The following is a 26673-nucleotide window of genomic DNA, read 5'->3' on the forward strand; positions in this document are numbered from 1 at the left end:
ATATCTAAATATTTCTTTTTGTTTTTGTGCTACTGTAAATGGTACTTGTATTATTACTATTTCAAATTGCAATTGTTCATTTCTAGTGTGTAGGGAAGCAATTTTATACATTAACACTGTAATCTGCAACCTTGGTAAACTCATTTATTAGTTCCAGAGGCATTTGTTTTTACAATTCCTTGGGATTTTCTGCATAGACAATCATGTCACCTGCATAAAGTATTTTATTTCTTCCTTTCTAGACTGTATACCTCTTATTTCCTTTTCTTATCTTTCTGCACTTGTGAGGATTTCCAGTACAAAATTGAATCAGTTTAGTCAGACCAGACATCCTTACTTTGGTCCCAATCTTATACACAATGTATCTAGTTTCTGATTATTAAGATGCTAGCTATAAGTTTTTTATAGAGGTCTTCAAGTTGAGGAAGTTCCCCTTTATTTCTAGCCGGATGAGAAATAAAGGGGAAGAGTTTTATATAATGGGTATCAGATACTGCCAAAATCTTTTCCTGCATCAATTGATAGGATTATATGATTGTTCTTCAGTCTGTTGGTATAATATAATGCAGTGACTGACTTTCAAATGTTGAACCATCTTAGCACATCTGGAATAAATCCCACTGTGTCAGAGTATATAATCCTTTAATATATTTTTTAATACATTGCTGATTCTTTGGAGGGTTTTTGTATCTATGTTCATTAGAGATATTAGTCTGGAGCTTTCCTTTCTTGTAATGCCTTTGTCTGACATGTGTGTTATGGTAATGATGGTCTCATGACTGTCTACCTTAATATTCTGGAATATATTTTGGAGAATTGGTATCATTTCATATTTTTTCATATTTACTTCTGCTCCATTGTCTCTTTACTTCTGTTATTCTAAATATGCATGTTTCACCTTTTGTAATTGTCGTAGGATTCTTGTACATTTCTTCATCTCTTTGTTTTAGGTTTTGGGGTTTCTTTTCCCTTTACATTTCAGTTTGGGAAGTTCCTATTCACCTAATTTCAATCTCAGCGATTCTTTCTTCAGCCTTACCCAGTCTACTAATGAGCTCATCAAAGGTATTCTCCATTTCTGTTACAGAGTTTTGATTTCTAGAATTCCCTTTTAATTTTGACTTAGAGTATCCATCTCTCTGCTTTACACTACTCCTCTCTTCTTGATTGTTGTTTACTTCTTCCATTAGAGCCCTTATTACATACATTAGTTATTTTAAATCCCTTTTCTGTTAATTCCAATATGTCTGCCATATCTGGGTCTAATTCTGCTGCTTGGTTTATTCCTCCAGACTATGTTTTTTCTTGCCTTTTAGCATGCCTTATCATTTTCTTGTTAAAAGCCCAACACAGCACTCACTTTGACAGCACATATACTAAAAATTAGAGTGATACAGAGAATACTACCATGGCCCCTGTGCAAGGATGACATGCAAATTCATGATGTGTTCCATATTTTTTAAGCCCAATATAATATATCAAATAGAAACTAAGACAAACTGGCCATTTGTGTGAAGCTTCATCTTAATCTGAGTAGGCTTTGGCTTTGTTAAATGTTTGTTATAGCTGTGGATGTTGGAGGTTTCAACTGCCCAAGTGATTAGATATCATATAACTTACTAAGTGATCATCCTGATTAATTTCATACCCATCTGACACCATATATAGTTATTTGAATATTATTGACTATATTCCTTATGCTGTACTTTACATCCTCATGATTATTCTGTTACTACCAATTTGTACTTCTTAATCCCTGCAAATTTTTCATCCATCCCTCTAATCCTCCTCCATTCTGACAAATGTCAAAATGTTCTCTGTACCTATGAACCTGTTTCTGTTCTATTTGGTTGATTATTTTGTTTTTTATATTCAATCACTGATAGATATGTATTTATTGACATTTTATTGTTCATATTTTTCATCATCACCTTCTTCTTAAAGAAGACCCTTTAACATTTTATATAATGCTGGTTTGGTGGTGATGAACTCCTTTAGCTTTGTCTTGTCTGGGAAGCTCTTTAACTGCCCTTCAATTCTAAAGGATAGCTTTGCTGGGGAGAGTAATCTTGGTTGTAGGTCCTTGCTTTTCATTACTTTGAATATGTCTGACCAATCCCTTCTGACCTGCAAAGATTCTGTTGAAAATCAGCTGACAGTTTTCTGGGAGCTCCCTTGTAGGTAACTAATAGCTTTTCTCCTGCTGCTTTAAGACCCTCTCTTTGTCTTAACCCTTTTGCATTTTAATTATGATATGTCTTGGTGTGGGCCTCTTTGGGTTCATCTTGTCTGGGACTCTGTACTTCCTGGTCTTATATGTCTATCTCCTTTACCAGGTTAGAGAAGTTTTCTGTCATTATTTTTTTCAAATAGGTTTCCAATGTCTTGCTTTCTCTCTTCTTCTTGCAGTATCCACATGATACAATTATTGGTATGCTTAAAGTTGTCCTAGAGGCTCCTTATACCTTCTTCATATTTTTGTATTCTTTCTTTTCTTCTTCCTGTTCTAACTGGGTTTTTTTTGGCTTTGTTTTATTCCAAATTGCTGCTTTGATTCTCAACTTCATCTACTATATTGTTGATTCCCTGTAAATTATTCTTCATTTCAGTTAGTGTATTCTTCATTTCTAAATACTTCTTTTTTATAGTTTCCATGTCTTTTTTTATTCTGTTGAAGTTCTCTCTAGGTTTATCTAGTCTCTGCCTAAGTTCACCAAGCATCCTTACAACCAGTATTTTAAATTCTGCACCTAGTAGATTGTTTGTCTCCATTTTGCTTAGTTCTTTTTCTGGGGTTTTGTTCTGTTCATTCATTTGACATGTTTCTTTGTGTCCTCAATTTGGCAGCCTCTCTGTATTTGTTTCTCTGTATTAGGTAGACCTGCTGTGTCTAAGGAGACAGAGTGGCTTAGTAGAGTGGCCTAATATAGGAGATGTTCTGTAGTGTCCAGTGGCACAGCCTCCCCTTCTTCCACTCCATGTGAGCACCCCCCAACCAAATGCTGTATACACACTCCTGCTACAGTTAAGCCTTGATTGCTATTAGCACAACAATGGGAGAGCATTACCCCCAGCCTGATATCTGCAAATACTGTCTGCAGGCACCTTAGAGGATCAGCTATACAGGGCTCACCTCATAGAACAGGACTTATTTCGGCAGGGCTCTGGTGTCAATTGAGTCTGCCCCTTCAATGTGTCACTTTTGGAGGTGGTTGGGTGGTGCTTTGATATAGTCTGAAGCTCTCCACCAGGTTTACTAGCTCTGGAGCCTCTCAGGAGATGCAAGCCACTTGTTTTCTGCCCATGGCCACCTGGCATGAGCTACAAGACTATCTGCAAATAGCTGCTACTTATGCCAGGCTTGTAGGTAACCAGGAGAGGCCAACCTCAAACCAAGACCAGCTGCCACTACTGCCTGGCCTGGGGCCATTTAGCAAGAGATATGGGGCACACCAAAGCCAGATGCTCTTGTTTGAGAGATTTTGGGAAAGTCTAAAGCCTGAACCAAGATAGGTCATCTGTTTGGAAGAGCCACTGGAAACAACTTGGGTGGGTCCACAAGTTGAGGGGTGGGTCTCAGAGAATCACTAGGGCTGGGCAAACAGTGTGAGCCGGGTTGATGGAGACTCAGATATGGTGCCTACCTGCAGGCTCTGTTGGGGGGAGGGCTCAGAAAAGTAACACAGGCCTCCTCCAGCACTTCTGTCTATGAGAAAACTGTCTTCCCAGCTCTTGCTCTAATGCCACACAGTTCAATTTGTCTCACAAGTTCCTAGAGCCTTTCAAGCAGCTGCCCCAGTGGTGGAACTCAGAAGGCGTGTGTCCAAGTAAGTCAGTGCAGAAGCCTTTTAAGAGAAATTCCTGGGATTCCAGAAGCCCTCTGTCTCCCTCAGCTATAATCCCCACTGGTTTTTTACAGCCAGAAGTTCTGGGAACTTCTCTTCCTGTCACTGGAACCCTGAGCTGGGGGGCCTAATGTAGGGCAGGGACCCCTTGCTCCTCAGAGGGTACCTGCACAACCAAGATATCCCACCCAATTTTTATAGCCACATGTGGGTGTGGGACCAGACTGTTCTATGTTTCCAGGTCCCCTGGCAGTGTCAATGTGGCTTCTTCTTTAAGTTCTTAATTGTAGAACCTCCATTCAGCTCGATTTCAGGCAATTCTGAATGATGGTTGCTCTGTAGTTTAGTTGTAATTTTGATGTGGTTGTGGGAGGATGCAAGCACCACATTTACCTACAACCCCACTTTGGCTGGAACTGATAAAATATTTATTTGCAAATTAAAACAGATTGACACACACTGAATATTTATTTTGTTTTGAAAAAGATCATAGGCAGTAATTTTGCTTTCCCTTGACATTAAGGAAAATGTATCTCACTTCTTCCTCAATAGTCTCCTTCTAATCTAAAGAGGTAGAAAACACCTCCACTGTTTGAAAGGCCCCATCTTCTACCCAAAGGGAAACAAGTTATCAAAATGTCAATAGCCTTAGTCATCCCACAGCTAGCTAGTATTTTAATAACAGGAAATCATATCTAGAATAATTAGAAAATAAAACTTAGAACTGACATTTAATGTTGAGGCTACTCACCCCTCCTGGCTTACAGCTGTAATAGCAATGCTTGGGAGTGCCGTCAAGGGGAGTGTGGTCGGCCTGGAAATGCCGTCAGCATCAGGCGTCCTGGCCCTCTCACTCTGTCTCTGGGACAGTGGTGGTAACTGCAGATTTCCTGAGCAACACCGTCTCCCTCTCCAGAGGTCAATCCCAAGTGTGTTACTAGAACTGTAGGATTTACTCAAGCTACATTCAAAATAATCTTTAACATTCTGGAGGAACAAAAGGGAAAGAAGAGAAAAAAAAGAGAATTCAAATGTTAAAAATGAGGCACAGTGGAGTAAAATAAGAAACTAAATGAGCACGTTGTCACTCACACAGTCCTGAATCATTATCTCAGGAGCAGAATCTAACAATGGTGTCAACAGCTTAATAGAAATAAAAAAAAATGGGGGAGGAAAATTCACAACCTTTAGAACAAACATATCAGTTGCATATTCATGGTGATCTTTAAGGCTGTAGATAATGTTTCCCTTTTATGGTATGTTGATTGAAGGGCTTATCTCCTTTCTCTTTTTAACACTTCTCTTTCTTTTTTCTCTTTTTTATTTGCTAAAATGAAAGCTTATAGTTAAAAATATTTAGGAAATTATTGGTATTCTACAACATGGGAACAATCTTCACTGGCTGAAGTATAAAGTTTCTAGTTTAGTGTTTTAAAATAAAAAATATTTTCTATAATAGAACAGCAAGATGGAATAATTATGAAATTATGGGTAACTGCTATTCTTGTTCCAATAAAAGTTTTTCTCAAAATTGAGATTTCTTTCTCTATTACACACATTATATAAGAGATTAGAAAAAGAAGAGTATAATTAATTCAGTCCTGGGCCACAGTCCAATGCTCAATACTTTTTCTGATGCTGACATAAATGAAATTCTTGTGAGAAGATAGAAAGCATTGTATTGTAATCAGTGATAAGAGTTATTTACTCTTCTTATACATCTCTTGCTGACTGTGGTTCCTGGTACTGCTGGGAGTGGGGGTCCCAGATAAGCTGCTGCCTGTTGTCCTCTTCATACCAGCTCAAAGGCAGAAAATGTTACAGCATTGCAGATGGCCACTGATAGCAACTTGGAGTTTAACAGATATAATTGTCATTCTCCACTTTTATTGTAACAAGGAATTATGGAAGTCCTACCATTAGGCCAAGATCTTTCATCTGAAACTCATTCTATGCTTATAAAAAAACAGGTACTTTCCACTAGCCCTTCAAAATAGACTTAAGAGAATCTGGCACTAGACATCCTCAAGTTTAAACAAACCTTCTCTGCCCCCCTCCTCCATCCATACCTATCCTGGTTTGTAAAGAGTAACTAACTCAAGTTTAAGGGTTTAACTGTGTCCATTTAACAAGTACTTGTTGTACACCTATTATAGTTTTGCACTGTGTTATTTAAGAAAGATACAACAGCAAAAAAAAAAAAAAAAAGAAGAAAGGCATAGTAAATGTTCTCATAAAACTGGTATTCTAGCAGTTTATTTCCATCTGATCCACACAGGACTTTTTGATGATGGAAATCTGGGCATCAGTAGGCCTGACAATTTTCAAGGGCCCCACTCTCCCCACCTAAAATGGGATATAATTGTATTTTCTTGTGGTGTTTGACTTATTGTTTTGGAATATTGTTTATCTGAGATTCTATGAAAACACAATTCAGTAACAGGAAGAAAACAAAACAATCTAGAATTTTCCAGAGTTTGAAACACTCTGGAATGCATTCGGTATTTCACTGTTCAGTAGCTGGGCATTACATTAAATGTACCAGGGGCCTAGCATGTACAGTAACCAGTGTGGGTGCTCATAAGCGGCCAAGGTGAAAACTTGAATGTTTCTTTTTCAAAACACTTACAGACCAGTTAAAAAGACAGCATGTTCAAAGTGTTCCCAGAGAGATGCAAGAACAAATTAAAATTCAAAACTATAACTACAAATCAGTCTAGCTCCAAATATGCCTGTAAAGAAAGTACTGCTTAGCTGGAAAGCAAAGTCTTAAGAATATACTTTACCTCCTATGCAAGAAATTCTGTACCAGAGAACAGCAATAGGTATGTCATTAAGTTAAACACTAACAACCAGAGTCTCCTAGCATATTGAATATTTTTCCCTTTTAGCAAATGGAAATATCAGCTAGGCTTAATAGTAATAAATAAACCAACTGGGTACTTATTTGTTATATGCTATTTGACAAGCAACAAAGTCACATCTACCATAAAATATCTCCACACTGACTTGATAACAAGCTTGAATTTACAGGCTTAAAGTCATTCTTTGAGTTAAAGGAATGTGTTTCAAAAGCCCTCAGTGTGAAAATGCATTACCATAAAAGAACATAATAGAAAGAAAGCTTTTTAGTAATCAAGTTAAATACCAGAAATATTAACATGTTTTACAAACACTAATTAACCCATGTAGAGTTATTCATAATTACCTAAAGCTCTCTAATTCATACTCATAATTTATACAGTACTAACATTCTCAAAGGCAAAATTTAGTTCCATCAGTTCTCCATTGCTGAACCTGTGAACTAGGACTTATTTTCTTACCACAAACAGTACAATTCTGGCTGTCTCTACACCACTCATCAGATCAAAGATTTGAGGCAAAGGAATATTAATTTGAATGGTACCTTTGGAAACCACAATTTTTAAAATGTATACACTGCCCAAAATGAACTTATGTCTTTATGATCCCAAGAGAAATGCCCAGCTTTGAATTATCTTTGTGTTCTTGGATAATCCTTTTTAAAAATCAATACCTTTGCCAATGTCATAACAAAAGATTATCACAAAAGAGGAGCTAGTGTAAAACCCTGCGGTTCAGTAGGAAAAGTTTTTTTTTGGGGGGAGGGGGGAGTAAGGGAACACCATAGGGATTCTTTGTCCTCTCCTTAGATCAAAACTTACCTTCATATTAGGACCACTGGAGTGTCCAGGCAAGGCACATTGGTGCCTAAGCAGTCGAGACTTTGTTGTTGCTCTTGTTGTTTTGTGTTGTCTTTTTTTGAGTGGATTTAAGTTTATTTTTTGGAGCTTGCTCTAAGTTTTGAATTCTTGTGATTACACTCATGGTGAGAAAACGAGATCAGGTATTTCCAAGGGCTTCTAGTGTGCTTATGTGCCCATTCAATTTGGATAATAGGCCAGGGTTGTTCAAGCCTTATTGAAACTAGAAATGGAAATTATTGGAAGCATTAAATGACACTTAAGGCCCTCGTCAAGGCTAAATGCCATCATGCTTCATGAGACAATAATAAAAGTAATTTTGTCTTTGAAAAAATGTGCTTTTATTATAGGCAATCACCACCAATTACAAGAGTAATTTAGGCCCTCCCTTTTTCCCTCCCTGTCTCTTTGTCAATTTATACACATATCTCCTGGCCTCTTTACTTTTTCCCCTTTTCAACTCCTTCCCAAACCAGCTGCTCCCCCTCTCTAAATGATTCTGTAATCCCTTTAGTCATAGTTAATTGTTATGTTTATTACTTGAGTAACACTTAATTTACCCCTCACCTCTGGAACTTAGTTCTCAAATGCAAATTATTGAATGTATACTATTCCTATCATTCATCATATTAAGCCTCCTATTAAAATCACTTGTGTACTATAAGTATATGAAGGCAGTAGTCATGATTATTCATTTGTGTGTTCCCAAAGAGCCAGACACATTGTCTTGCATGCAGTGAAGGCCTTTGCATATGCTGTTTCCTTTCCCAGAAGTGTTCTTCCATGTATTTACAGGGCTCTTTGCCCTCTCTGTCTGTATGTTATCTTCTCATGTTACCCTCTCATAAACACTCTATTCTCACCATCCAATCATTCTTTGCTCCTGACCAAGCTTATTTTTCTGTACAGTTCTCATTATAGCTGGAAGTGTTTTATAACTTATTTATTTACTTCTTCCCTTACCTCTGGAATATAAGCTCCAAAGGAACAGGGACTCTATGCTATTTCTTGCTGAATGTCTAGAATCTAACCAGTGTTTGGCACATAGTAGGTGCTAAATTAATATCAAGTAAACATTTAAATCACTAAACAAATTTTTGCTGAGGTAAAATAAAGGAGAATATAATAAAATATCTCTTACATGGGATAAAACTTCCCATGTAAGTGGGAAGAGTGCGGTATGTAAAATGTAAAGTCCGCTAAGTTGCTCTCATTCTGAGGTAATAGACAACTGTAACATTTAGTATAATCTTGGGCTCTGTAGTCAAGAAGCTGAAGTGCATAGTTAAACATTCTAGGCCATAACTGTCCATTGGAAACAAAGTGCAAGCCACAAATGGGAATTAAATGTGTCATTTTAAATTTTCTAGTAGCCACATTAGAAAAGAAACCATTGAAATTACTTTTAACAATATATTTTATTTATTGTAGGCTATCCAAAATTTTATCACTTTGCCATGTAATCTATATCAAAAATTATAATAATTTTACTTTTTAAAATTTGTACTACTATGCATTCAATATCCAAGATCTGTTTTATGGTTATAGCAAATCTCTACTGAGACTGGTGCTTAAGCACCATGTGTGGCTAGTGGCTATTGTGTTGGATAATGCAAATCTCAGTAATAACTATCTGGTGGGATGAACAGTCTTTGAATGTGCTTTCCTTTTTTGCATGTGCTTGTATACAACCCTCCCATCTTGAAGCACTTCAGGGAGGATCAGGGTTATTACCAGAGTATGCAATGAAAAAGAAAGAATGGGTTTCCAGCTTTTAGACAGAATGCATTGCTTAGTTTTGTTCTTCCAGAAAACAGAGTCTTGGAGCACACATGTGCAAATAGTACTCAGGATTAATTCCAAGCTTTTTTTAAAAAAAGAGAAAAAGGATTTCTAACATCCAAAGGTTCCCTTTGGATATCCTGAACAGAGCATGGATGTCTGAACACAGCTGTTTCTGTCTGTAACTGAGAATATAGAATATGAATTAAGGGAAGTGCGCTTGTGGTCAAGGGGCACAAAAGGAGGAAGTAACAAAAGGTAATGAGAACAGAGCACTAACAAGGTTCCTCAACACAAAAGAATAGAGATGGCAATGGCAAAGCAGTGTGTTTGATAGGACTTGAGTCTCCTAGCACACCTAAGTCTCCCTCTGCACTTGCATGTCCTAGAAGTTCCCACAGCCATATAGGAACACAGAAGGAAGTTAAGAATTAGCCTCAGCTAGCCTGCCAAGGGGCTTGCTGCGGTATGAGGCAAAGGGTCCAGGAGTCCATGGGGTGCACAGCTCAAAGATAAGGGCTAACAGAAAGTGGATACAAGACTTTTAAACAACCAGATCCTCCACTGAGTGGTTAAGTAAAGGGCCCAGGCACTGGAGGAGAAGGTCAAACTCAAAGTGCACTGAGATGGTGCACTGCTTGTGCCATGAGCAGTCATCACCTGGTATACCTGTCACATGCATAAGCAGTGCTGGATCAAGGGCAGAAAATGGACAACCAAAGGTCTGCAGAAATGAGCTGCTCTTCAGCTGGACAATGGTAAGCACTAGTAGAAAAGGATAATATAAGACAAGGACAATACCACACATCTGTTACTATAATGTTAATTAATGTAAAGTTTGCCCACCTGCCCAATGCCACATGATTAAAGAAAAGGGGTAAGAACTGGGAGAAATCCTGAAAGAGTGGACCTTTACTCAAAAGACACCATTTTATATCAACTTGCAAGTTCAAGTTCATCCCAGCCCCTCCCACATCTATGAAAGAGGAGCTTAACAAAAAAAAAAAAATATGAGCTATTACAGAGAACAAACAAAATTATTTCATTTTTCTCCATCCCACCCCTTCCTTCTGCAAATCTGATTAGTGGCATATAATTTTATCTCAATTACAAGTATTAACTGAGTAAAGACCAGACAATTAAAGACATAATGATGAGGGACTAATCAATGGGAAGCAAAGGAGACACTTAACCTTAGCTGTCCAAGATGCAAGGCTCTGAAGACAATGAGTTGAAAGACTTCTTCAGATGACCTGGATCAGGGCTTCTCAAACATAATGTACATTCCTAGTCACCCTGGCTGATCAGACAATTAACATAGTCTGATAAGGCATGGCTGAAGCTCTGCATTTCTAACAAACACCCAGGTAATGCTAATGATGCTGCTCTGAGGACCACACTTGAATAGGCAAGACCTAGAAGATGTAACATCACAAACTTCTTATGAGCAGTTGTCAAAGACCCAAACATAGGAGGTGACTCTCAAAGTTTAGTTATACTGGGTAACAGTATGAAAACAAGTCATCAGTGTTGGGGTCTTCCCTGCCTGGTCTCAGGAAGCTGTAACCCCCCATGACTTAGGCTGAGTGAGAAACCTCCGAATCAGGAGCCACTAAGGAGACAAAACTTATTTCCCTGGCATGAACGCTGCCTGTTCTGTGCCGGCCGCCAATGCTTGATCAGTTAGCCAATGACAGGTAAGATTTCCCATGGGGGCAATCGCCTAAGACAGGCATGATCATGTGGAGGCCTCAAGGAAGGACTTGGGGGCTGTGGAAATGAAGGGGTGATCGACATCGACCCCTGTCCTCTCGGCTTTGTCAAAGCCTGAGTCCTTGTTCTTAGTTGTGAGAAATCCAAGTCTCCTGGCTGTCTTTGTCTCCTGTGCCCAACTCAGGCCTGTGGAAATAACAGGGGTGGTGCAGTCCAGACCAGAGTTGGTGGACCCCCGGGGTAATCAGGCCTGGGACATAGAATATTCAAGATCCTGTGAGATCTGCTTGCTGGAGGATGCTATTGAGTTAGAATATGAAGGCACGGGCAGGAAACGAAATTAGTCTTTTAGTTCCTGTAGTCTTTTTAAGTGATAAAACCCCAAACTCTGCCCAGAATCCCAGAAGGAGTTCTGTCAGTCCCTTTGAAAACTGCCTATTCCTTTTGATCTTCCCCGCCAGACTGTAATCCACAGTCTGTATTCATTTTTTAAAGATTTTATTTATTTATTTTTTAGAGAGGGAGAAAGAGAAACATCAATGTGCGGTTGCTGGGGGTCATGGCCTGCAACCCAGGCATGTACCCTGAGTGGGAATCGAACCTGCAACACTTTGGTTCGCAGCTCACGCTCAATCCACTGAGCTACACCAGCCAGGGCTACAGTCTGTATTCTTAATAAAAGCCTACTCAGGTGGGGACTTGGGGCCCTCTCCACTAGAGAGAGTGGCCGTTTCATCCCTATTTCCCTACAGGACTCGGTTGTCTCTGTGTATGTTTTTCTCGTGTTTCGACAAGCATCCACAGCAGGGATGGATACTGCTGGCCAGTATCCTTAACACATCAGGGAGCTAATAATATGGGCAACATGGAAAGAGGAGTTTCTGAGTCCAGATGTGTGCATGTGCCAGAGACTGGTGATTTTGTGCATGAAAACCATAAAGCTCAAACTGAGCACATCTCCTAGTTGCAGAGAGGGCAGTGTTCATGCTACCTCACAGAATGCTGGGTCCTGGTGCTGGCAATGTCTGGGTTATAGATACACCTTGTAACAAAGCAGTGGTGTCATCCTTGCCTGTCCTGTGCATAGAACTGTGGAGTGACTTCTTTACTGAGTAGAGAAAAAGTGGGTGGAATCTCTGCCTTTTGGAACTTACATCATCTGCTGTCACTGCCATCACACTCCTGCTTTTCTTCATTATAGAGATGAAGAATATGCTCTCTTAGGGTGTCTGTTATTCAGTGCAGCTTTGTTGGCAATTTTTAAGATCTACAAAGGAAAAAAAGACATAAAATTAACAGTTTGGTATGCTTAGTTAAATATAAATTTGTACTCTCCAAACTAATATTTGAATATATACAGTGTACATAAGTAAGTAAACATCATATTTTTCTAAGCCAGTTCAATCTGACTGTGAGAAAAGAGGTTAACAAAATATAAAAATCCAAGAAATTAAATGCAAAGCTATTTGGGACAGAAAATTATAGCAATTGGGTTCCCAAATAATCAACTATCACTGAGAATGTAGATATAGTATGCATTTCTAAAGGGTTTTATACTTAAAAAGTACTACTCCATAAAATTTTCATTTGATTCCCTTAACAGTTTGTGAGATCATTTTCATGTTTTTTTTTCTAATGAGAGAACACAGGGTCAGAAAAATAATTTGGCCAATGTAATAGTTAAAACATGGCAGATCTAGAACTTAAGAGATATGACCCCTTGATACTATTATCAAAAAAAAAAAAAAGGAAAAGTAAAGCAATACAAAAAATATACACAATAAAAAATTCTTAACTTCAATTTTACTGTTAGTTTAAACCTCGCACATGAATAAGTATTTAGGTAAGTATTCATCACAGAGAATTTTAGCAACCAGTAGTTAGAAAAAGCTAGAAAAATTTCTAATTTAAATCACAGAGACCTGGTCATTTTGAGGCAGAGACATTGTAGTTCATGGCATTTGTTTTGTGTAGATCATTGGAAGTCACTTCAGAAACAACCCCTATAATGTTACCAAAATTTAAGGGTATATCCTGGTTGTGGAAGCTCCAAAGGAAAACTAGTCACTGGTTTATCAGAACTCTGGCTATTAAAACAGGCCCAAATTGAAAAGGCACATCATATCAGGCATATGATTATATACAAGAGAATATGAAGAATTCTGAGTTTGCAGAATTGAACTGGAAAAGCTATACTATACAATCATCAAATCCAAGAAACATTCATCCATACAGTGGTTTCTCAAGAACTTAGTATAGAAATGCCCTGAATTTTTGCTGAGCTCAAGAAGTTCCTGTTTTCTCACCCTGTATGTTTAAACTCTTAACACATCCCTGATTTGAAAAGTCTGCTTCTGTAACGTGAAGATATATATAAAGAGCCTAATGAAATGGTAGCTATGTGACTAGGAATACTAAGTAGTGGCATTGTACCATCACCCAGGAAACCAGGGTTGAATTTCTACCACATAATTTGACTATATTATTCAGCAGTTGGCAGTAAAACTGAGAGTAGATAAGAGGGTGGGGTGGGGGGAGAAACTTTGCCTTTTAAGTGTTCTACAGAAAGAACCCTACAGGGTTTTCAGGGGTTTTATTCCATAGGCCAAGGAAAATAATTTCTTCCACATACAATATATTTACAATTACTGAGTTCTTCAAAAGCTGTCCTAACAGGAGTAGGCAGAATTTCAGGGCTTTTATTCAAAGGCTGCTTGAAACCTAACAAAAGTAGACAAATAACAGAGTTATTTTATCACAGAGTTACAGTCAATCTTTAGAGGGTGAACACACGATACAATATACAGATGATATATTATATAGAATTGTACACCCAAAACCAATAAGATTTTACTAACCAATGTCACTCCAATAAATTCAATAAGAAAGAAAAAAGATAGACTTAAATAATAAGTATAATTTGTTTAGTGGAGATAATAGAGAACAATATGGTGTGCAAATATATGGAAAGAAATCTAATAGACAAAGGGTATGCCACATGCAGGAAGCTCCCAAGCTAAGGAAATTAATGACAAGCAGAAAGACAAAATGTTCCAGAGTAGCATCAGAAGGTCTTTGGCAAGCTACAGTATTTTTGTGAGGTCTTAGCCATAGAAATAAACTTAAGTTTTATGACACTTTGCATGTGAGAGTTTATTGGACAAATTCATGAGCCTTCAACTGGGAGCATGTCCTGATTAGGAAAAGCAGGGTTTCAAATAACAAGGCACTTTTTCAAATGTTTTACATTTAAAAATATATTATTCTATATTCAGAAGTAAAACTTAACATCTGTTATATAAAACAAAAAAAAAAGAAAGAGAAAGAGAGATCATTTTCTGGATATGCCTCGTTTGCTCCTCAAGATCCACACCTCTACCTTTGCCATCCTGCCTGTGCCCTGGGAGGCTGGTCCAGGGACTGCACCATGGCTTTCCAGCTGTCTGGCTCCCGGCTGTGTTCAGTCCATGAGAAACAAAGGCAACAGGATAGAGGGCAGGAGGAAAGTGGGGTCCCTCTCTGCTGGCCATGGTGTAGCAATGACTAGAGTCCTCTACTTTAAGTTACAACCCTGAGAGCACCCCTCTTCCAAGCTGACAAGATTCCCTGGGTTCCATTAACTAATGTCTCCATGTGACCCTTCAGAGATAGGGCTGGTGGCTGTTCCCACTGTTGCTAGCCTTATGGGGCCTCATCATCCCTTCAGGCTTAGCCTCAGACCTGTCCATACCTCTTATAAATAGCACCTCCATTAATCTTTGTTTTACCCTCTTTTGGAAGTACAATCTGTCTCCAGCTAGGATCCTATCTGATAAGAGATTTGTTCCAAAAACTTTACAAACCACAGGGCAATTTCAAAATATCTTCCCTCAGTGTCTAGGACAGTGACTGACAAAAAACAGAGTCTTAATAAATATTTGTTCAAAGAATGAATGAGTGAAATACAGTTGGAGTTCTAGAGTGATTTTATGGCTTTTAGAAAAGAAGGTCAGCAGACATTATATTAAGTTGTTTTTGTGAGGAAGAAATGGCTTCACATCATCACTCTGGTGGAAATGATGATTCTGTTTGTGAGTTCTGAGAAATGGTATATTTAATAGCATCTTATGTTATAATATTATGCTACAATATTATAGAATAGCATACAATATGATTTATTATATTAGATATTATTTTATACTATGTTTAATATGGGAGAATAGGAGTTATTTATGCCATATCATTGCTGATTTTTAGTGTCACCTGTCTTTTGTTTAGTCTGCTGTAGATTGAGATTTATCTTATGCCAGTTTAAGTACTGCATGTACACAATTTCAAATATGTGTCATAATAATCATCCAACCAAGTAAGGTGGGCACAAAAATGATAACAAGTAAGAAAATCAAGTCTTGGAAGAGTGATGAAATATGCCCAAAGTCACACACTCAGCTGGTTAAGACTAGAGCACTTGGGTTCTAAAGCCAAGCCTCTTAACCTATCATGATGCAGCTAATTCAATTTTATTCATGTATTTTCAAGGTAGAAGTGAATTACATGATTTTTATTTCATTTTCTGACATCATAAATATAAATTAAATGGATCAGTTTTCTGGAAACATGTTCTTCAATCAGGCAAGGATAAATAAGAATAATTTTTAAGAGATACTGAAGTTTTTAAGTGCCTCAAATTCAAGGCAAATGTAGATGAGAGGAGAGGTCAGGTTCTCGTAATTTGAGATATTCTGCTTTTAGCAAAATTTGCTTCTCAATAAATAGAACACCATATGCTTCATTAAAACTAATTATTTCTGAGAGTTTCTAAGTTAATGAGTAAATTGATGACTATAAATTCCATTTCTGGCACATTGTAATAGTTTTCCTGTGGTTTTATATTTCTTCACCTTAAAGATGTTTTAAAATTACATTATTCTTTTATAACATCCTGTTACACTCAAAGACTAGAGTATTCCTCATATAATTTTGCCTTTTTCATGTTTCCCTCCTCCACAGAGAAGTAAAAGCTGAAATAAGGGAAAGGATGCTGAGTGCTGTAGCAACCATGTGAATTCCTCCTTCAATGGGGTTCAAGTTATCAGTTCTAGTAATCCTTGGCTGATAGAAATTCCAACAAATTATGATAATCATTTAAAAAATATTATGTACATCATGAGTACATGCTAGACCAAACCTTGAAGAAATAAAAAAAATAAGAGTAATATTTTGAGGATTTAAGAGAGCTACATTTTTTATTATGTTCCACTTATAGGTGAGATCATATGGTATTTGTCTTTCACTGCCTGGCTTGTTTCACTTATCATAATGCTTTCCAGTTCCATCCATGCTGTTGCGAAGGATAGGAGTTCCTTCTTTCTTTTTGCTGCATAGTATTCCATTGTGTAAATGTGCTATAGTTTTCTGATCCACTCAAAACACACAAGCAAGCAAAATATAACCATAGACATTGAAATAAAGAACAAAATGACAATAACCAGAGGGGAGGGGATAGATAACAGGGGAAGAAAGGGAAGGGTCATTGAGGAACATGTATAAAGGACCCATGGACAAAGCCAAATTGGGGTAGGATTGAGGGTGAGGAGGGTAGGGGGAAAGTGGTGGCAGGAAAATGGAAGCAACTGTACTTGAACAACAATAAAAAAAGGAAAAAATTAAGAAAAAGAAAGGTCAAAAGGTGAAAAAAAGCGACTTTATCCAATTTAAAGATTGCCTTTTATTCTGAGATGATGTTCAGAAAAGTTTCATTTTCTTTTTTGTATGTGTATAATTGATTTATTGAAAATTCTGAACTCAGTGGGGCACAGATATGTACTAGTTTTCATTTTTCTCCAGTAAGTGCTTTCCATCTGCAAATCTATTTTATCTTCCTTCACAAGAGTTCACACTGAGTCCAGAACTCCAATTTATAACTGCTTTATATATATATTTTTATTTTTTAAATATTTTATTGTTGTTCTATTATAGTTGCCCCAATTTTCCCCTGTTGCTCTCCACTGTTGCCCCACCCATCCCATCCCCTACTCCCATAGGCAGTCCCCACACTGTTTCCCATGTCCATGGGTCATTCATACATGTTCCTTGACTAGTCCCTTCCCCTTCTTTCCAACCTTATCCCCCTTCCCCATCCCCTCTGGTCAATGTCAGTTTGTTCCTTGTTTCCATGCCTCTGGTTCTATTTTCCTCATTTGTTTTGTTCATTAGGTTCCTCTTATAGGTAAGATAATATGGTATTTGTCTTGCATTGTCTGGCTTATTTTAGCATACTGCTCTCTAATTCCATCCATGTGGTCGTGAAGGGTAGGAGCTCCTTCTTTCTTTCTGCTTTGTAGTATTACATTGTGTCAATGTACCACAGTTTTTGATCAACTCATTTACTGATGGGTAATTAGGCATTTCCAGGACTTGGTTATTATAAATAATGCTGCTATGAACACTAGGGTGCATAGGTTATTTTGAATTGGTGTTTCAGGATTCTTAGGATATAATCCCAGTAGTGGAATCACTGGATCAAAAGTCAGTTTCATTTTTTGAGGAAATTCCATAGTTTTCAACAGTGGCTGCACCAGTCTGCATTCCCACCAACAGTGCACTAGGGTCCCCTTTTCTCCACATCCTTGCCAGCACTTGTTTGTTGATTTACTGATAATAGCCATTTTGGTAGGAATGAGGTAGTATCTCACAGTTTTAATTTGCATCTCTCGCATGGCTACTGATGTTGAGCATCCTTTCATATGTCTATGGGCCCCTTGTATGTCCTTCTTGGGGAAGTGTCCGTTCAGGTCCTTTTCCCATTTTTTAATTGGATTGTTTGTCTTTCTGGTGTTGAGTCATATGAGTTCCTTGTATATTTTGGAGATCAGACTCTTGTCTGAAGCATCATTGGCAAATAGGTTTTCCCATACAGTTGGATCCCTTTTCATTTTGATGTTTTTTTTTAGCAGGGCACCAGCTTTTTAATTTGATGTAGTGCCATTTGTTTATTTTTTCCTTTATTTCCCTTACCCTAGGATACCTATTGGCAAAAATATTGCTGCATGGGATATCTAAAGTTTTACTGCCTATGTTTTCCTCTAGGACTTTAATAGTCTCATGGTTTATATTTATATCTTTTGTCCACCTTGAGTTCATTCTGATGTATGGTGCAAGTTGGTGGTCTGGTTTAATTTTTTTTTTTTTTGCATGTAGATGTCCATATCTCCCAACATTATTTATTGAAGAGGCTATTTTTCCTTCATTTTATGTTCCTGCTCCCTTTGTCAAATATTAATTCATCAGAGACATGGATTTATTTCTGGGCTCTCTATTCTGTTCCACTGATCTATTTGGCAAAATAGTGGAATATAAAATCAATATTCAGAAACAAAAGCATTTTTGTACACCAACAATGAAATATCAGAAACAGAAACTAGGAAAAAAATCCCACTTACTATAGCAACAGGAAAAATAAATTACCTAAAAATAAACTTAAACAAGGAAGTAAAAGACCTATATTCAGACAACTACATAATGTTGAAGAAAGAAATTAAGGAAAATACAGATAAATGGAAGTATATAATGTGTTCATGGATTGGAAGAATTAACATCATCAAAATGTCCATATTACCCAAAGCAATCTATAGATTCAATGTAATCTCTATGAAAATACCAATGGTATATTTCACAGATCTAGAACAAATATTTCAAAATTTATCTGGAAGCAAAAATGACCCCAAATAGCCTTGGTAATCTTGAGAAAGAATGAAGTAGGAGGGATCAAAATACCTGATACAAACTATATTACAAGGCCACTATAATCAAAACAGTCTGGTACTGGCATAAGAACAGACACATAGATCAATGGAACCAATTGATAATTGCTTTAAATCACATGTCCCTTTTTACTGGGTTCAGTGACCAGGCTGTGTGGCACCACTCAGTGGCCAGTGTGTAGAACCTGGCACGGGAAGGGAAAATGGTCTTACTTTTCCTTCCCCCTTCTTCCTTCCTTTCATTTTCAGGTTCTAACTCCTTCCACATTGAAGCAGAGTGGAAAAGTTAATTAAAGGAAGTAAAAACCTTCTGAACTAATGGGATATTTCATTACAGTTCTCTTGAGTGCCACTACTTCTCTGGCAAAAAGAGACTGTATACTCATGACCTCTCTAAGACAAGTGTTTAAATGCTGGCTCTCTTCTTAAGGGTGAGTAGGAACATTCCTATTGGGAAAAATATATCTTTTCTCATATCCACAGCTCCATCTCCATTGGTATACATTGAATGTGCTGATAGGGTCCCCTTGAGCAATAGTCTACTCTCTTGATTAAAGTAATGACAAAATGGCTCAAGCCCCAGTGCACTTGATCCAGAATAAGATCAGGCATCTTTGTCACACAAAGTGGTGAAAATGTAGGCCCTTTTGGTGCTCTCTCTTCACTCCATTTCTCTGTCTCCACCCTGCTTACTCACTCCATTTCTCTCCACCCAGTTATCCCACTCTATTTCCCCCTTGCTCAGAAAGGCACAAAGAGAAGATCTTAAAGTCTTCTGCGTAAGTGACCAATGAAGAAATGAGATACTGTGTCAGTTTTTTATCAACAGCTTTCATACCCAAGCCAACCACTCTAAACTCTGCTCTGTGATGCTAGGGCTGGGACATTGCAAATTGCATTTCAGAGATCCTCTTTCAGTTGGCTTCCTGTAGTACTGCCAATGGAAATGATTAGTAGGAAACTGGAAGAAGAGATTTGCAGAAAAGGGACTCTCTTCCTTCTTTCAGGAGTACAGACAAATTGGGTACTCCCTCCTGACAGATCCAGAACCAACCACACGATATCCTCATCAGATGTGTGCTCACTAGATTCATGGTGACCACTTGGTTGTTCCAGCTCCTACTGGTGGTGACACCTCATTCCTAGACTCTGGTAACACCATCATCCCCTTTATCCCCTCAGCATTAGAAATGGTAGCTGCTTCATTAATCTTTGGGTCACCGGGCTGGCCCCTTTCATTTTCATCATTCAATACTTGTGTAATCAGTTTCTTGTATTAAATCCTTTTTGTTTTCCTAACCAGAAGCTAATCTTCCTTTTATTGAAGGCAACCCCCATCTCTAGAAGTGGCTCTACATCTTCAGTAGGCCAATAATTCTCTTCTTTAAAACTTCTTCACATTATATCCCCTCTGCCCAGAGTCAGTTTATATGAGCACTGGGAGGCTGCTGGGGTGATGAGTGGTATCAGAAACAACCTGGCATCCTCTGAGAGGGAGCAGTCTGAGCTCTTTTTTATATAGTCAAACTTCAGTTCTCCAAAGTTCTCAACCAAGCTGTTCATGGAAAAAATGTCTTGGTTGTCCAACAAAACTTTGGGTCTTAATTCTTGACCCAACATGCTAATACCTGTATGATCAGTCATGTGCCTCTTAGGTGACAATCAAAGGAGATTTGGTTTTTGAAGAAATTGTTTCTCAGTTTTCTAGAACAAATTAAGTTTGAGAACCAAGGTTCCACTGTAATTCTTCCTTTAAAGAACATGGGATATTTTTATGGCTTTTAGCCCTCTACTTTAGGTTAAATAGGACCATCTCCATTTCTTGCTTAACAGGAAAAGTCCTATTCAACAATCTTTCAGATGTTAAAATGTTCACTTATAAAATGATAAAAATGTAACAGGACATGAGCATTTCTTTCTTTCTTAATGGCCTCCACTGAGAAATTAAACACTGACAACTTCATATCAGACCTCTAATTCTTTGGAAATTTTATTGATTCATAAAGTACAAATGTCTAAGAACCTTTAAACTAGACCAGTGGGTCTTAAATTTACAAAATAACTAGAATAAAGTCTAATTGAAGAAAAGGAAGCTCTTCTGGTTAGCATCTTACGTAGTATGAACTGGGGAAAAAATGTTGGACAAAGCGGAATCTGAACTGTTGTCCCCATTTGCAGCCACACAACTGCCAGCTACAGCTATGCACCTAGCTCTGTGCTTCTGGTGTCCTCAATGTCAAGGGGCTGGGTTATAATTATCCATAAACTTTAGAGTCTGATGAAACTCTAGGAAACTAACAGAAGTAAACAAAAATGGTATAAACCAACTCTCTAGACTCAACACACATGTAAGCATGTCCAGAACTTGATATACAAAATATAAAAGTCCTCCCATTAGTTTATATTGACTGGTGTCATGATACTTTCAAAAACTCCAGGTTACTGAACTGTTGGGGAGATAAACAGGAAACCAATGTTCTTCCTCTAAAAGTTATTGAAGTAGGGCACAAATTATGGACAGCAAACAAATTTAATTAAAAATAAGTATGTAATATGAAAAGATATTTTCTGCGTAAAATTTCTTAAGACTATAAGCACCCAACATTTAGATGTAAGCATTTCTAGGAGAGAAAAATCAGTTTGTTTTATTAGGCCATAAGCATGAAGACTTTATCAATAAAAATTGAAAAGCATTAAGAATTGAATATGAACTTAAACCATTAGCTTAGTCCTGAGGCAGGATAGTAAGAAGCTATGAAAACTCCTTAGCAAGTGGAATGGGGAAACTGAGACAGGTAGTTAACTGAAACTGGCTTTATGTAGCACCCTGAATCACCTGCCTCCTCCCTTACACAACCACTACCTTAAGCATTAAGCCCTCAGGACAATGAGGTTCTGATCAGCATCAAATAATCTTAGGACAAAAGCCTCAAACCTGTTGGCCACAGAAACAGAGTTTTGGTCAAATTATAGATAACATCTAGGCCTCAATTGTGTTTCAGCTCTGGGCCCAGAAAAGCAGCAAAACCATGCAAAGCAACACCATGGCTGCATCAGGACCAGCTACAATGACGGATGACCCCCTACCCTAGCACCAACCAATCAGTGAACACCACAACTCTGACCTCATATGCTCATTTTGATGAATCAGCATATTAAAGGACACATCTGGAAAGTGAGTGAACATTCCATTGAAATTCTCCCCTAAGACCCTTCCTAAAATTCCTGCCTATAGAAAACAGACAAAGACAAAGAACCCAGCCTGTGCATGTGCTCTCTCTCTAGAGCATACCACACTGTCTTTCTTTGGGTGTGTACCTTTTCTTTCTTTCTCCTAAGTGCCAAGGGTCCCCACAAGACTTGTAACCAGGGGAGCAGCAGGCAATGGCAGCTCATCCTACAATAACCCCGTGAACTGTCCCCAAAGGCCTTTCTTTTGCCTCTGTAACTTGGTCCTGAGTTCATGCAGCCCAGCTGGCCCACTTCTGCCTCTATGACTTTCTTTCTAAAAAGCCAAGGCAGCTCTCTGCCTTGAGTGTACTTTCACTTTGCATGTTAAATAAACTTCCTTCTGTGCTAGAGTTCTTGCCTCTGAATTCTTTCATTGCTGAACTGAAGAACCAAGAGACAACATCACTGCCAATAGCCTGAGAGAATGATAGTAACAAAGAGATAATGGCATTCTTTTAATAGTCATCAGACTGCAAAGTAACTAAGCTAAAGGCTGCTCTGAGTAAAGTATGTCTCCTGAACAACCACTTAAAACCAATTTCTACCATAAAATGTGTTCTCTCTAAATTACTAATATGGTACAATCTTGAAATCAATTCACATGTTGACAAGAAAAAAATTCTTAGCATACAGTTTGTTTAGATGAATGTTAATTTCTGACACTAACAGAATAGAAAGTGACAAACTATTCCCATGTTTCTACTTGAATAAATAATGCCTTAATGAGTTTATTAGTGAGTTTCTCTCCAGGAAAAACTGTCTAAATCAGAAAGTCTTAAAGAAACAAGTAATTATTTCTACTATTAAAAATGTTATTGGTGCCCTGACCAGTATGGCTCAGTTGGTTAGGCATCACCCTGCAAAGCCAAAGATTATCCGTTTGATTTCTGGTCAGAGCATATGCCTGGGTTGTGGGCTGGGTGCCTGGTTAGAGCATGCCCATGAGAGGCAACCAATTGATGGTCTTCTACATTGATATTTCTCTCTCTTTCTCTTTCTCCTTCTCTTCCCCTCTCTCTAAAAATAAATAAAACATTTAAAAATGTTACTGGTGCTATTGATTAATCTTTTATAGTTTAAAATGCCATAAGGAGGCAATTTTATGTTCAGCCATTTTTGGCTCCATTATAAGTATTGGGAAAGGACCAAAAAAGCCCTATATTCAATGGCATATTCAAGCCCTATATTCAAATCAATGAACAATTTGATATTATAAGCTCTTTCAAATTCTGAGGGTTTCCATCTTTGAGTTATCATTGTACCAAAAAAGTGATGTGATCACAGAAGATCTAGAAAGTATTAGGGAATTTTTGCTATCTCCTAAAATGAACCACAGAAGATCTACAAACATAAAGTGTCAGCATGGATGAAGGATAGTCAATTCACTTACACATTTTATGGCACCTGCTCATGGTCAAATTGGGATGGTCTAATTCCACCCTCAGAGCTATTAGTAACTTTCACAGACCTATTAGCAGGTGTTCTGGGATTTCAACTCACATCACTAACTTTCAATGAGAGTATAAAAATTATTTTATCATTTCTTATGGCTGAGTGGTATCCCACTTTACATATATAGCATATCTCTTTTACCCAATCATTTATGAAAGGATACTTCAGTTGTTCCTATGTCTTGGCCACCGTGAATTATGTGCAGTGAACATAGGCAGATGAAATACTGCTATTTGCAACAACATGGACTGACCCTGAGAATATCTTGCTAAGCAAAATAAGTCAGACAGAAAAATTCAAGAACCATATGATTTCACTCATAAGTGGGATATAAAACTGAAAGCAACAAACAAATGAACAAGAAAAGAAACAAAAACTTATGGACACAGACAACAGTATGGGGGTTACCAGAGGAAAGCAGGTAGGAGGATAGTAAAGGGTAAAAAAGGTAAAATATATGATGATAGAAGATGATTTGACTTTAAGTGGTGGGCACACAATGAAATATATAGAATATGTATCATAGAAAAGTACACTTGGACCTATATAATCTTATTAACTAATATTGCCCCAATAAATATCATTAAAATTGTATCCATGATCCAAAATCCCCATTTCTGTCCATTATGGATATTGCCCACTTCTTCCTTTGGTTCCTCAACAATAGCAACAAAAACTATAGAGAACCCACTGGGTGACAGGGAATGCTCTGGGTAATACAAGATGAATATAATAGAATTCTTGACCTTAAAAAGCCCATGGTCTAGTGTTTGTATGGATGAATCAATGATTATTCTTTCCACAATATTTAATGTGCTCTTGGAATGTGTCAGGCTCACAGTGCAGTGTGATAAGTGTTCTGACAGGAATAGACGATTACTTTATTTGTTTACTATATGAGTGAAGACCACCTCTATGAATGAGAATGACCAATAAGAGCTTCACAGAGGAGGTTTCAGTCCTTTTATGGGTGCCATAACTAAGGAATGAAGGATAAAACCCTTCTGCTCCCCCTATTTTCCAGAGTGATCTTTTTAAAAAATGAACAAAATTCCTCACACTACTTCCCTCCTTCTCATTTTTTATGGCTTCCTCTTACATTTAGGATAATCCCCAACCCTAATATGACATGCAGGTCCCTACAGACCTGGTCCTTGCATACCTTTCAGCTTCAACTTCCTATGTTGGCTTCCACCTGCCTCCCTACTTCATCCCACATCACTGCCCCCTTTAACTCATTTATCTTTAGCCAAACTGCATTTAGGATTTATCCCACAGCCTTCTTGCCCCAGGACTTTTCTTGCACTGTAATACTCTCACTTTTGCCTAGTTAAATCATTCCTTAGCCTCCAGCTTACATGTCACTTCTGTCACTTCTTCAGAAAAGCTTTTACTGACTTCCCCCATTTGTCACAAGGACTTATCACATCATTATTTTTTCTTATCCACAGTATTCATCATAATGCTATATTTGTTTTTAAGAATGCATAGTTTTGAACCTCTCAGAAGATCAAAATGAATATTATTAAATTACTTATTCCTTGTGCCAAGTAATAAATATTTATTGAAAAATGTTTGAATAATAATGTAGATGTGAGAAAAATAGATATGTTCTATGCCCCTGTCTGGATGATTTAAAAACATGATAATCCAAAGGCAGAAGATAGCAGGGGGAAAGAGATAGAACCAAAATACCAGATAAATTACAAATATCAACTCACAAATAACATTATGGACAGGATATATATTCTTACTCTTGTAGAAGGATACAATTGCTTTGGGGTAGGTAGTATTCTGTAGTTATATATATACACACACATACACATACATATATGCACATACACTATAGGATACTATACTATACTATAGTGTGTGTATATACATATATAAAATCTCATGTGATCCTCAAAACTATGTTTGTCTCCATTTTACAGGTGATAATTTTCATGCATGGAAAGGATAAATCATCCAAGGTCACCTATCTAGGAAAGGGCAGCAACAGGATTCACACCCAGGCACTGTGTCTGCAGAGCTCATGCAATTAACCATTATCCTCCATTGCCTCTTGGAAGCAGCAAGCAAGTATTATTTATCAAAGAACAAGCAGCAAATGAAGATGAGTTAGAACTAAGATACTGAGGAGAAGTGGGAAGAAAAGTGAGATTTCAAGACAAGAAAAGAATCCAATTCTTTAAAGCAAAACAAAAAAGAGATAAGATGCTATAGTTTACAGAACATATAGAGCCTATGAAAAGCTACTCTCGTATGTTCAATTGGAAACTTAGACTATGTGTATAAAACTGTAGATTTAAAAGGTAACTCAAAAGGCATAATAATTTGCCTCTACTGCTTCTTATGCTCCAGCAAAAATTCACAAGTATTTCCTTCTTCTAAATAAGGTCTTTGATTCAATATCTAAAATTACTTATTACTAAATTACTTTAAGTTAATACAAAAGACCCTTGATATGCATTTACAAGTACAATATCCCTAGGCTCTTAAAAATTGTCACCAATCTAGTACTTTTCAAACACATTTCATGGGACATGTAGGAGATAGACGAGACATTGGTTGAAGTCTTCTTTTTAGGCTCAAAGACCCCAGACACTTATCAACTTCAACTATTTCCTGTCTTCAAAAAAAAAATGAAATAATGAAGTGTAACAGTTTATTATTATTTTAAGCAAGCAAGCACACAAAACATCTGCATGTTCCTTTCTCAGAAATATAAATATTGGTTTGGCCAAAAAGTCCATTAAGTTTTTCCATAAAATAAAAGACACATTTTTTTCATTTTCACCAGTAACTTTATTGATTTGGGCATTGTGAGTATGTCAGCTATCTCCTGCTCTTGGCTTCCAGTGAGTAGAGGCCATAGGTGCTGCTAAACATCTTCCAATGCATAAGACATCCCACAGCAAATAATTATTTGGTCAAAGTGTTAATAGTACCAAGAAACTTCACAAACCTCCTTTGATATATTCAATCAGTAGAAGTACCTTCTCCACACACTGCACAAATTTTTTTGTGTGTTTCAGTTTCATTTTACCTTTTTTAAATTATAAAACATAACACACTGAAAATTTTGCACATTTTCTTCCATCTTCAATATTAAAGTGGCTGTACAAAAATTCACCAATTCTGATACTTTTTTAATGCACACTAATATGACAACTGTCACAATAT

At 37.4% G+C, this 26673-nt stretch overlaps 1 protein-coding gene and 1 non-coding gene across 2 annotated transcripts in view; one reads left to right on the forward strand and one right to left on the reverse strand.

The window, feature by feature from the left end:
* The window catches only part of PDE4B (phosphodiesterase 4B), a 422721-nt gene extending 410392 nt beyond the window's left edge, over positions 1 to 12329 (reverse strand). The window contains exons 1-2 of the mRNA XM_045835392.1: positions 12217 to 12329; positions 4597 to 4832 (exon numbers count right to left, since the gene is read on the reverse strand). Coding sequence (XP_045691348.1) covers positions 4597 to 4832; positions 12217 to 12258 — 278 coding nt within the window. The 5' untranslated portion in view covers positions 12259 to 12329. The remainder of the gene's footprint in view (positions 1 to 4596; positions 4833 to 12216) is intronic.
* Positions 1353 to 1460, forward strand: LOC123816599. Its single transcript, XR_006785305.1, has one exon. It is a non-coding gene; the product is annotated as a U6 spliceosomal RNA (small nuclear RNA).
* Positions 12330 to 26673: the final 14344 nt, after the last annotated feature.

Source organism: Phyllostomus hastatus, unplaced genomic scaffold (genome assembly GCF_019186645.2).
Source record: "Phyllostomus hastatus isolate PE091 unplaced genomic scaffold, TTU_PhHast_1.1 phas_contig_209, whole genome shotgun sequence".
Lineage (NCBI taxonomy): Eukaryota > Metazoa > Chordata > Mammalia > Chiroptera > Phyllostomidae > Phyllostomus > Phyllostomus hastatus.